Raw genomic sequence first — 12,617 nt, 5'->3', positions numbered from 1 at the left:
GTGTCATGTGACCAGTATAGAGCCTTGGTGTACTCCCCGGTTCCTGGGCTTTTTCCATCCGTTCTTGGAAGACACACGTGTGCGTGCGTTGTGCGAGGTTTGTGTGAACCCGTGACGTTGTGTGTGCGCATCATGTGCGTTTAGTGACCGTCAAAGTAAAATGGCACTGCCGGTGCCCGCACAGAAGGGTCTGACATTTGAGCAGAAAGTTCAAGTGATACGTGAGATGGAAAAAGACAGGCAGAAGTCGGAAATCGCAAGAGGACTTGGAATACCACTGTCAAGATTATCAACTTTTTTGAAGAATGAAGATGCCGTACTCGGCGGCGACGAGAAGACTTTCTCAGCCAAATGAAAGCGCAACCGTGATTCTATGTGTTACGAAGTGGAAAGAGCACTTCTCAAATGGCTGAAAAACGCTAGAACTGCAAACATTCCTGTAAATTGGCCTGTATTGACCGCTAAAATTGAAGATGTAGTCGCCCAAATGGGCAAGCAAGTTAGAAGTGTGGCAGTTTAGGCTAGTTGGTGTGACTTGACGATAGTTATAGCGCGGGAACAGAACTAAGTCTCCTTGTCTCTTTGTTGTCGTTCTGTTCTTGCGCTATAACTATTGTCAGGGAAAGCAATATTTCAAATGCAGCAATGGCTGGCTTGAATATTTTAAGAGATGGCACGGCGCGTCTTTACAGAGAAATCTCGGTAGAACGAAAACCACTTTAACAAGCTTTTCAGATTAACGAACTTTTAAAAGATCCCGTGTTAATTGCTAATAGTTTCAACGTAAAATTATCTCACTACTACGTACTTCAGAATAACAAGCGTTTATTTAGGTCTGCGTGATATTAACAATGCCTCAGTACTACGAACTCATGTTCTGAAATCCGTTGCGACCACCGGAGCGGTACCCAAGCAGACGACACAGCGAACGAACGCCTTGCTTCTCGGAAGACACCCGACAGTGTGGAGGGAGGGGAAAAAGAAAAAGAAAAAAGAGGACTACTTTTTTTTCTTTTTAACGCAGACGCTGCAGGTTTACAAACGCAGAGGTGAGGGCAACATGGGAGGGCTAGGTCAGCGAGGCAGAGGGCAGAGTGGGAGTTGCAGAGCAAGAAGCATGGGCACGGAAAACCTGAGACAGCGAGGGAGCAGAAAACGAAATACGAGAAATTTTCTTTTTTAGCATTTTTTTCTTCGGAAGACGCGATGACAGCCGCGACTCCTTGGGTTTTACTTTCTTTGTCACTTTTACATGTGCTCTAGGGGGCCTTCTCAGTCGTGTTCATCTCTTTTGGGCGACTACTTATCGCGTCCGCAAAGCAAGTCAGCGTTCGCGCTGCCGTGCTACTACAAACGAGTTCATCTGTGCTTGCGACGAAGATGCAGAAGCAGTTTTCGCTAAGCCAGAAAGTGGATATTCTTCGGTAACTGGAAGGCAAAAAGCAGGCTGTTGTAACCAAAGAGCCGAATCGCACCACAGGAATGCAGATAAGCTGGAGGCCTTTGCACTGCAAAGTTTGTGCTGCAAGTGTCAAGAAAAAAAAAAAAAACACAGACTTCTTTAAAGTAAACTTGCATTTTTGTTTGTCATGAAAAATGAGTTCAAGGACCTATCGTTGTAAAAGTAAGTCGTTTCAGTTGATGGCAAACAAGTATTTACGAGTTAATTTTTGGGCTTTCACTATAACGACCTATCAAAATAACAATTTGCGCGGCCCATTGAAGTTCGTTGTACCGAGATTTCACTCTTATTTGTTCGTTGGTGAAAGTGTATCCGTGGACCGCGAAGTTGTGGACGGATGATGCAAGCATCGCAGTAGCATGAAGATAGAGACATTTACAACTTTGACAAGGCAGCATTCTTTTACAAACTGTTGCCAAAGCGCTCTTACATTACACCAGCGGAAGCTCGTCAGGATGTAAACAAAGCAAAGTATGCATTACAGTGCTGTTTGGTGTTAATGCAACGGGGGAGAACAAGCTTCCTTTGCTGATACTGGGGAAGGTGGCATAGCCCTGGTCGACTAGGCAGCCAAAATGGTTGACCTTGCTGGGAGGGCCCCGATGAGAAAGATGAGCCACTAGAAAAACAACCTCTTGAAATACCAACAGTGGCACAAACGCAGGAGAGCCTCCGTCTGTTGCGAAATAGAGTGGGGTGCGCGACGGCGTCCACGGCCTCATAATTCGCCTTAACAAACTGGAGCAGGCACTCCTCACGTCCAGCCGAAGCACCCGACAAAGCCAGCTGACTTCTTTGTGCATGAATAAAGGTGTGTTTCACTGAATACCACTTCCGAGAACTTGCTATGGCGAATTTAGCTGTACTTGCCGAGCTTTAATGGGGCAGTCACATACAGTAGACTCCTTTTAAATGAAACCTGAAGGGACCAGGAAAATTGGTTTCATTTAAGAGGAGTTTCATTTACTGAGAGGTAAACGGCGGTACAATATTCAAGTACGAAACCAATCATATTGGAGGCAGTTAGGGGCAGTTGTTCCATTTAAGCAGCAATTTCGTTTAAGATAGTTTCGTTTAATGGGAGTCTATTGTATATCGAATCACCGCTTATGTAGAATTGTCTTGCCGTCTCGCTGACTTTATTATAATGAGGGTTTACTTGTGAAGTGCAACTGGTTATGTCCTGCTGTTAGTATGAACGTTGACATCAAGTGAGAATAGTTCATTTTCCACAGTGAAAACAGCTGCGTTGTGCCCTTATGTGTGCGGAAGCCTCTGACTACAAGTGCGACAAAAGCTGTATATCGAGCATGAAAAGTTTCCACGGATGCAAAACATGATGATATCAGCTTTTCGGCCGGCTGAAGCTACTCTATGTGGATAGAGCTTGACTGGGTAACGACCCTAGATATGTATGCGTGCGATGGAGGCATATGTAGAGGCTCGTGAACTTCCAGGAGAATAAATTTTCCATTATAAGAAGACATCCTGTCTCACTCTGCACTTTTCTAATTGTTAACCTAGGAGAATGCAAGTTCATATTGTGCACTCGGGAATATTCGGTCGTTGTTTGATTCGAGTAAATGTGTTTTTTTTCTTTCGGGTGGAACCTGAAAGTCATTGTAAGATGCTGGGTTGGCGTGAAACTGCGTCATAATCAAGGTTTTTGATACATTATTTCTATGAGGATTTCGCCAGGACCAAACCAACTCGCCGTAAATCGGGAGTCATCACGAAATCGGGGGATGCGTAATCGAAGTTCTACTGTATTCGCTGTTGATAATTTGCAGATTATATATGCATGTTCATGGGAATTGATCCTGCAGGCTGTCTTGACCACGAAAGTTTGCCAGTACCTCTTTAAAATAATTTTCATTGTGGAATGTGTTTGTGTATTTTTTGTTTTTTTGCTTCTCTGTTTATCTGAATTGCACTGTGTGTGTGAGCCATACAAGTCTTCTGTATTCTAGGGTTGAACTCACGTAACACTCTCTGTGGTGGCTTCATCTCGTTTCGTCTATTGCAGCCCTAATTGCCACGTTTGGGGACGTCAACGCCGCAGTGGAGAGGTTGCTGCAGTCACAGTGAAGCAACTTAAGCAGCTGCTGCGGAGGAAGAGGACACAGTGTGCTGCTGGTGCTGTGAAGGACTGGTAGGGCAGGGATCAACCAAGTGCGAGAGCAACAGTGGTGGGCCGAGCTTTGCAGCCAAGCAGCAGCTGTCTGTGTTCGAGGGGGTGCGTGAAATGATGAGGAGGTTGATAAGGAAGGGAGAGGAGGGACCCCAGAAAGCATCCCCCCCCTTTTTTTTAAATTTCTCTCATTCATTTGACTCAGGGGGTCGCACATGCACCTCTCTCTCTCTCTCTCACTCACTCTCCTCATTTTGTATACATATATAAATAACTGTTTGCACGTCCAGTATCTGCCACTCGACGAGAAGAGGACCAGTGTGGTGACAGTGGGCATGCAGGTGTTGCGCACTTCTGCGAATCAGCTGGCCACGCCCTCCTGTCTACTGCTTGAATATATTTTTTTTCCGAAAGTGGCAAAAGAGAAATTAAACTAGAGGCAACAAGTAGTTGAAGATACCGATAAGCGCGCGTGCTTTGGTACATTTGTTGTGCCCAAGGCAGTGGCATTTAGGGATTGCTGACAAGTGCGTGTGCAGGTGTGTACATTAATTTTCCTTGTTTGTTTCTTTTGTTTTCCATATTTGTTGTTTATTTTCGGACATTCTGAAAATACTTTCATAGGAAATAAAAGCAGTTCATGCAGAGGACAATAAATAGCCTCTGCATTGTGGGTCTTTTTTTTTTTCTTCTTGTTTTGTCTATTGTTCTAGTTTTGTTAAGATGAAGTGACTGTGCAGACAGATGGCAATGTTTTGCTGATAGAAAGAATTAAATTACTTTCCATTACGGTGGTTTCTTGTCGGTGGATGGTTTGTTTTACAGGGATGCACTTTTTCAAGTGACGCAGAAAGTCGGACTTGTGTGGCTGCAGAATACATTTTTTTGCTGGCTTTTGTTTATGCGCCAGGAATGCCTTGCACAAATACACTCAGCCCTTGATATGTAGAACCTGGACATATTAAACTATCTGTTATTACAAAGTAAATTAAGAGTAGTCTTCCAATAGTGTTAGGAATCCACTTTTATGACGAATTTTCGGTTATCACGACATCATTTTTGTTTACGGCGCAACTTTTTTATAATGAAGTGTCGGTGTACCATTCTGGAGAGAGCCAAATCAAATTTTTTCAAGGATACTGAAACTTATCTGGTGGCACATCTGTTTCTCCCTATAGGTGTGGTCGAGTCTTGTAAGGCAGTGTGGTCAGGCATGAAAACACGCTTGTTTATACCTGGCATACATTATAAGCAACACAGGAAGTAAGCATTCTGGTGAATCTGAAAGAAATGCAAGTGGGCTGCTTGCTCCAGACTTGCATGGAAGATGCAACAGAACGCTCGGCTGCTGGCCGAGCTGTTCTGTGGCACCATAGACTTTCCAATAAAACATGACTTTGTGCCTTGCATCATCGCCAATTTATTGTGATAGCACAGACCGTTTTGCTATTGCAAGGTTGGCAGGTCGGTTTGCCAGCTGTGGTGCGACAAAGCAATTGGCCAAAGTGTCCAGAATGTTCTATATTAAATAGCTATAGCAGGCTGTGCTTGCAGCCTATTTTTCAGGGGTCAAGTACGTGCAGCCTGATGCAGTGTCGATTCAGCCCACAATTTCTGTTGCACACTCTAGAACTGAAAGGTAATGCATATACTTTGGAGGTGGCATAAAGGAAGTTAAGAACCTAGTTAAACGTATAACTAATCACTACAAAGACCAGAGAGATGCTGTATTTACTCGCCTAATTCTTGCACCTCCTACATTGCCCAACAAAAATAAGATCTTTTTTTTCCTCGAGTAATTATCGCACCCCCAAAAATCGCCGCAATAATGTCGTCTGCGCATTCCAGTCGATGATGACGACGCACGCTATCTGGTGCCATCTAGGCATCAAGCGTACTATTATTGCACAGAGATTCAATCGAAGCCGAGCCAAAGTGGCAAGTGGGCGTTGCGGGGGTTTAGTATGTTGTGTCGGTAATCTTGTCATGTTGTGGGGCGATACTGATACTGAAGCTACACGGCTGCTTTCAAGTTGAAAGTGATTGATCATGTACTAAACAACGGCAACAGGGCCACCGGTAGGCCCTTCGGAGTCTACGAGTTTTGTGTTCGCTACTGGTGACTGCAGCTGAAAGCCACCAAGACGCGTTGGGCCTGCAGTGTGACTGGGATTGATGGTAAACTTTATTTCTTCAGAAGGAAACTGAGGACGATTCTGTTAAATAGCCATCAGCCCAATACTAACATCCTACTCTTGCCCTTTGAGGGCTCCTGTTAAGCGACGAATGCTACTGCTATGCCTTCAACTCCCACAAGCTTTGCGTATAGTATTCTAATTCTCGACTATTTGCTTGCACTTTTTGTGTCTCAAATAAATCTTGCCTTGTGTTGAACCTGTGCTTTTATTTTTGAGGTAAGTTATAAACAGTATTTCTCAAAGCTTGCTGTTAGTTTGTGTGAGAATCCCGATTCGCGGCCACATCTTTTTTTTTTTTCGCTGTGTACGTTTTCGTGAAAAGTTTTCCCCACGTAATTCTCGCACCCGCAGCTTGCATCGTGTTTCCGCCAAAAAAAGTGCGAGGATTATGCGAGTAAATACGGTAAGTTTTTTTAGCTTTGGTAGAGACATGCACTGTGCTATTGGAAGTAACAATAGCTTTTTAGGTGTAAATTATGATACTAGGAACTGTTTTTGCACATAGGTGTCAGATATTGGTACCGTAAGCAATAGGATTCTAAATTACGCCAATATGATTGTAATGTAGTCGATTGCTGCAACGGAGCATAAGTGTTTGCTGTAATATAAGGAAATAAGCAGTGAAAAATTTCCAGTCCCTAGGTCATTGCTGAAGAGAGCATCAGCAAATGTGTATGGCCTCTTGAGATTGTATTATTTTAATATAATGCTAGAGATCTTTATCCACTTTGTGTGCTTGATAAATGGATGATTAGAATATATCAGGGCTGTCTTAAAATTGATGTTATTCAATTGCACTGTTGTACCTCAAGGGATTGATGGCTGTCGCGTATTCAAGACCTGAGCCCTACACCAAGAACATCGCTCGTGCCTAACTTCTACCTTGTCTTCTACGATTTTCTGCTTTTTGTTGCCGTCCATCCACAATCATCAGCAACATGTTCCCCAGGGGCCAAGGCGGTCGATTCTCACTCACTTTCTTTCAGAATATAAGCCTTCCAAACTGGTCGTTTGATTTCCTTTCCAACGGCCTGTCCTAGAGTACAGATGCGCACGCACACGCTTCACTGGGTGCACTGACATATTTCTGTTCAGCGATAGTGCCCCTCGACATGCCCTGTAGCCGCATACAAGCGCGTAGCCTGTTCTCACACAAGCACAATCACCTGCACGCTGCCAAGGCATTTTGCGACCAGGCCCATAGCGCACGAATTGCTGTAATAGGAGGTACGACCACTTCTCTCAGACCCGTCGGTGCGCTGGAAGACGCTGAACATAGGGCGTGTGGCAAGGAAGGTCCTCTCTTGTAAATGCTTGTAGCCGGAGGAGGTAGCTCATTGCAGAAAGTCTACGTCAAGTCTTCTGAGTAAACATTGTAATTGTGTCATTGATTAAGGCTTTGACTATTGTCGAGTTACACAAGAAGTACGCTCTTGACAACGAGTTGAAACTCCACAGATTCTAGTCATGAGTCCCTCAGTGTTGAAACTGTTGCTCCCAAGTGACCACCTCAATGCAGCTTTTGTAGATCAATTGACGCTCTGACCAGCCTCCCCACCAAGGAATTCTGTCGCCCACAAACTTCCAGCAGACAGTTGGCTGACATCGGAAGACAGTGAGCATCTGCACAACATCAGCATCGAGCTTTGAACTCTTCTGCTGGAGATCCATCTGGCAGAGATAACTTGGCGCGGGCGGTGAAGCGTTAAACACAGTACGAAGCATTGTGATGGCACCTCGGTGGATAACTGTGTGGTAAGACATAAAATATACATTGTCCCTTTTCAGTGTTTCAACTCTCCCTGCACGTTCTTCGTGGACAGACGCTGTCGCTGCCGGTTTATCTTGGTTCAGGAGTTCGCATTCTTCCATGACATCTGCATAGCACTCGACTGAGCTTTGATTGACGCTGACTGAAGGTATCTCTGCACCTTGCTCATTCAGCGGCACTGGAATCCGACCACGAAAATTCATTGTGTTCTTCTCAAATGTCTTAAATTCTGGCAGAGCCTTGTTCTTTCTCTTCACAGATGGTTCGATTCCGATGATGTCGAGACACCACATCGCAGAAGCTTCGCAGTCAGGAAGAGAAGTCGGGCTGCAATTCCAGCAAGTGCAGATTCCGTTGGTAGACGTCCCACTGGTACTGTCGGGGGTTGAACGTCCTCTTCGGGTAGCGAACGTGAGAAACCCGACACCATTTGTCCTGGCCTGCCTTCCTCCCGGATCTCAATCTGAATGCGAATGAAATTGAGCAATTCGACAGCCTGGAGAACTTTCTGTTCAAATGTTGCAATGCCAGATGTTTGCTGCGGTGCTTCCTGTACCTTCTGGCGGTAGAGAATAGCGAGATTGACCGGCAGACACTTTATCAAGACGCGGTTTAGGACCACGTTCTACTGGTCAGGTGGGACGCCCATACCGGTCAATGTGGAGACTCGACAGTTGACCTTGTAAAGCAGGTGAAGCTTCCCCACTCTGCTGACAACTTGACTGGCGCTAAGGCAAGCAAGTGGTCAATGTGCTCGTTGCGTCGACCAAATCGCTCCGTCAAGGGCTTGATCGCGATGTTGTAATTGTCTTCGGTTAGTCGGATGCCCTCGATTGCTCTCTTTGCTGCACCACTCAAATAGGACTGAAGGTACTTGAACTTCTCGATCTGTAAAAAGTCTTCAGTCAGGTGAATCGTGGCACTGAAATAGTCCCAGAAGGACAGCCAATTGCGAAGTGCGCCGGAAAACGTCGGAATCCGTAGTTTCAGCAGGACCACCGTGCGATGACGTGGCATCGTTCCTCGATTGGGAATTGTATCCGCTACTCAAGGCGAGTCACTGACCTGGCTTTGGGCTGTGGTGCTGGGACAATTAGCGTCGGCGTTCGGTGATGTAGCCACCGATCCCGCAGCACTCCTTACTGTCACCTTGTCTGCGGCCTCTCGGAGGAAGAAGCGTGCTCGTGACACGGCGTAAGAGACCCTTCGGTCGTACTCTTCCGCGACCTTGAGCTCTTCCTCGTAGTCGTCGTCGTCAGTCGCATAGAATATTTCTTTGTTTAAGGTGACGAGTTCAGCATTCTTCTGAGTGAGGTAGGCAACGTAGGAGTTGACCTGACTGGCATCGGGAACAGAGGCTTGCAGCTTGTCGGTCAGGAGTGTGATAGTTCGTGTGATGCTGGCCCTGACGACGCCACGGTTCTTGCGTAGCCATTGCAACGACGCCATCGGAAGTAGAAGTCCTGGAAGTGCGTCACCGGGGGGGTTTCGGCAACGGAATGATGTCGCGTATTCAAGACCTGAGCCCTGCACCAAGAACGTCCCTTTATTCCGACCGCTCGTGCCTAACTTCTACCAAATTCTTCTACGACATTCTGCTCTTGTTGTCGCCCATCCACATCATCAGCAAGAATGGCATCATGATGCCACTGACTCTGGCAACTTGTGATGCCATCGTCGCTGCATCTTGTAGGTTAGAGACAAAAGAGGAGTGGCTACAGCGGCTGGGATTGATGTTTGTGGCTACTTTACGACCCCATCTGGTGACAAAAAATTGCAGGTTGGCACCACAGCTACTTTCTGTACACATTTTAAATTCTGTTCGGGCCCACCAAGTAGCCATTTCCTATATTTGCAGATCAGACACACTTTCCAAAACTGATGCGAGTCATCCCCGCACCAGCAGGCTAGTGGACATCAAGGCACACTTAACGAACACCACGCATACCTGCAAACGAAGTGGCTAAGTTACATATGTGGCTAAAGCCAGTTTTCCTCTTTGATACGATATGCAATAGCCAGAGAATTGGAAAAACTAGCCAAAAAGTAGCGACCTTAAGCCACGCACATTGAAAGTAGCCGCATGTATGTGAATACAATGAGGTTCCAAATTGACTAAATGCAAAAGCCTTTTGGTAAAAATGTAACAGAAAAAAATACTTTCATCGCAAAAGCGAAGCAATGAATGTGATGGCAACAAATCAAATAAAATGTGACACGAAGGACAGCTAGCAGCTCGAAACCTGCTGCGCACTGCTCAGGCACAGAGGACACACGAAAAGAACGGGATCAGCGCGAACCAGCAACTGTCTGTTTTTGCTTTGTGCTTGAACTGCGCGCTTGAACAGTGAACTATGCACAATCCATTTTTTTCTTCGTTGGCTTTCCTAGCTAGCGGCCCACTTTTTTAGCAAATGCAGCTGCTGTAGCGAGCGAAGTGACCTTCGTGTGGTTTATCAGTGAACGCACGAAAAGGACAAACTTTCCTCTTCCCGAGATAAGCATGGGAGCACGGACTGCGCTTGGTAGGTCGAAGTACAAGCATGTTACTGCATAGTACTAGTATAGTCATCATCATCATCAGCCTGACTACGTTCACTGCAGGACAAAGGCCTCTCCCATGTTCCGCCTGTCAACTCGGTCCTGTGCTTGCTGCTGCCAATTTATACCCGCACACCTCCTAATCTCATCTGCCCACCTAACCTTCTGTCTTCCCCTAACCCGCTTGCCTTCTCTGGGAATCCAGTTAGTTACGCTTAATGACCAGCGGTTATCCTGTCTACGCACCACATGCCCGGCCCATGTCCATTTCCTCTTCTTGATTTCAACTATAATATCCTTAACCACCATTTGTTCCCTAATCCACTCTGCTCTCTTCTTGTCTCTTGAGGTTGCACCTACCATTTTTCTTTTGCTTGCTCCGTCGTCCTGAATTTAAGCTGAACCATCTTTGTAAGTCTCCTGGTTTCTGCTTCATAGCTAAGTACCGGCAAGGTGCAGCTTTTATATACCTTCCTCTTGAGGGATAGTGGCAATCTACCTGTCATGGTTTGAGAGTGCTTGCCAAATGAGCTCCACTCCATTCTTATTCTTCTAGTTACTTCAATCTCGTGGTTTGGCTCCGCGGTTATTACCTGCCCTTAGTAGACATAGTCTTTTACAACTTGAAGTGCACTATTACCTATTTCGAAGCACTGCTCTCTTCCGAGGTTGTTGTACGTTACTTTCATTTTCTGCAGATTAATTTTAAGACCCACCTTTCTGCTCTCCTTGTCTAACTTGGACGAGTTGCAATTCGTCCCCTGTGTTACTCAGCAATGAAATGTCATCGGCGAAGCGCAGGTTACTAAGCTACTCTCCATAAACTCTTATCCCTAACTGGTCCCGTTCTAGGCCTCTGAAGACCTCCTGTAAGCACACGGTAAATAGCATTGGGGAGACTGTGTTCCCCCTGCCTTACGCCCTTCTTGATTGGTATTCTTTTGCTTTGTAGCGCCCTCGTTCGGGCGGCGCGCAAACCGGAGAGCGCGCGATGGCGACAGAGGAAAATAAAGAAGGCGCTAGGCCGTGGCACGTGAAGCCACGGCTCGCGTTGCTGGCTGGCATCGGTTATCGTTCAGGCGTGTCTTTCTTTCGCTCCTGTGGCATAAGCCTACAAGTGGTGACCTCGGACGAAGACAATGACTGACTCGAATGCACCCTCAACCGAACAAGCCTCACGTCCGCAGGACGTCTCGGCCGTGCAACTGCGTCTCCCATCTTTCTGGCCACAGGACCCGCAAGTTTGGTTTCATCAGGTCGAGGCGCAATTCTCCCTGTACCGCATCGCCTCGGAAACGACACGCTACTACCACGTAGCATCCGTCCTTCCTCCTGACGTTGCCAGCGAGCTCTCCGACGTCCTCTCCAACCCCTCGGACACTACGCCATATCAGCACCTTAAAACCAAGGTGCTGGAACGATTCATGCCTTCGGAACGCGTCCGCCTACAGCAGCTCCTTGCAGAGGGGGACCTTGGCGACAGGCGCCCCTCCCAACTACTGCGCCGAATGCGACAGCTTCTTGGGAAACACGACGTCTTTGCCCACTCAGCGTTGCTTCGCGAGCTCTTCCTCCAACGCCTTTCTCAGCCAATCCGCCTCGTCCTCGCGGCGGCCGGCGACGTCAATCTCGACCGCCTGGCGGAGCTCGCCGATCAGGTTCATGAAGCGACCTCCCCATCTGTCAACGCTGTCTTACCACCAGCAGACACAGCGATTTCGCGCCTTGAGGCCCGCATCGACGAACTCGCCGCCTCCATTGCCGCACTCCGGAGCCCCCTGCAGGAGACTCGTTCGCCTCGTTCCGGTCGTCGAGCTCTTCCACGCACACGAAATGCTCGGAGTCCCAGCCCTCCACCCCTCTGCTGGTACCATCGGCGTTTCCGACACCGAGCCACGAAGTGTACACCCCCATGTTCGTGGCAGGGAAACGGCTGCCGGGATCACTGACGGCAGCGTGTGATCTCCCTTCTCGTCCCAGCCGCCTTTTCATGGTCACGGACCAGCTATCGGGCGCCAGGTTCCTTATAGATACGGGCGCGGAAATTAGTGTTGTGCCCCCGACTAAGGCTGATCGTTCAAAGTCACAGGGGCAAGTGCTTCGTGCTGCCAACGCCTCGTCTATAGCAACGTATGGGCTCCGATCTCTCACCCTCGACTTCGGCCTTCGCTGCATTTTCCGGTGGGTTTTCGTCATCGCAGACGTGGTTCAACCGATCATCGGCTCGGACTTCCTCTCATACTTCGATTTGGACGTCAGCGTGCGGCGGCGCCGCCTCATAGATGGTAAGACTCGTCTCTCCATCTCGGGAGTCCTGTCCGACATCGCTCCAATGGCCATCCGCATGCTGATACCTTCCTCACCGTTCGAAAAAATCTTGGCGAGTTTCCCGGAGTTAACTAAACCGTGCAACCTCACTCAGCCGCCTAAACATACGGTGACACACCACATCGTCACCCGGGGTCCACCGGCAGCCGCTCGACCACGCCGCCTGTGCGGAGACCGCCTAGCTAT

At 47.5% G+C, this 12,617-nt stretch overlaps 1 protein-coding gene across 2 annotated transcripts in view; it reads left to right on the top strand.

Moving 5' to 3' along the window:
- Ubqn (ubiquilin) overlaps positions 1 to 4,387 on the top strand; it is a 51,908-nt gene extending 47,521 nt beyond the window's left edge. For both annotated transcript variants that reach the window (XM_075889757.1, XM_037424671.2), the window contains exon 13: positions 3,489 to 4,387. In XM_075889757.1, coding sequence (XP_075745872.1) covers positions 3,489 to 3,550 — 62 coding nt within the window. In that variant the 3' untranslated portion in view covers positions 3,551 to 4,387. The remainder of the gene's footprint in view (positions 1 to 3,488) is intronic.
- Positions 4,388 to 12,617: the final 8,230 nt, after the last annotated feature.

Source organism: Rhipicephalus microplus, chromosome 3, assembly GCF_043290135.1.
Source record: "Rhipicephalus microplus isolate Deutch F79 chromosome 3, USDA_Rmic, whole genome shotgun sequence".
Lineage (NCBI taxonomy): Eukaryota > Metazoa > Arthropoda > Arachnida > Ixodida > Ixodidae > Rhipicephalus > Rhipicephalus microplus.
Note: the sequence above shows the minus strand (reverse complement) of the source record. Positions and strands in the feature narration are given on the sequence as shown.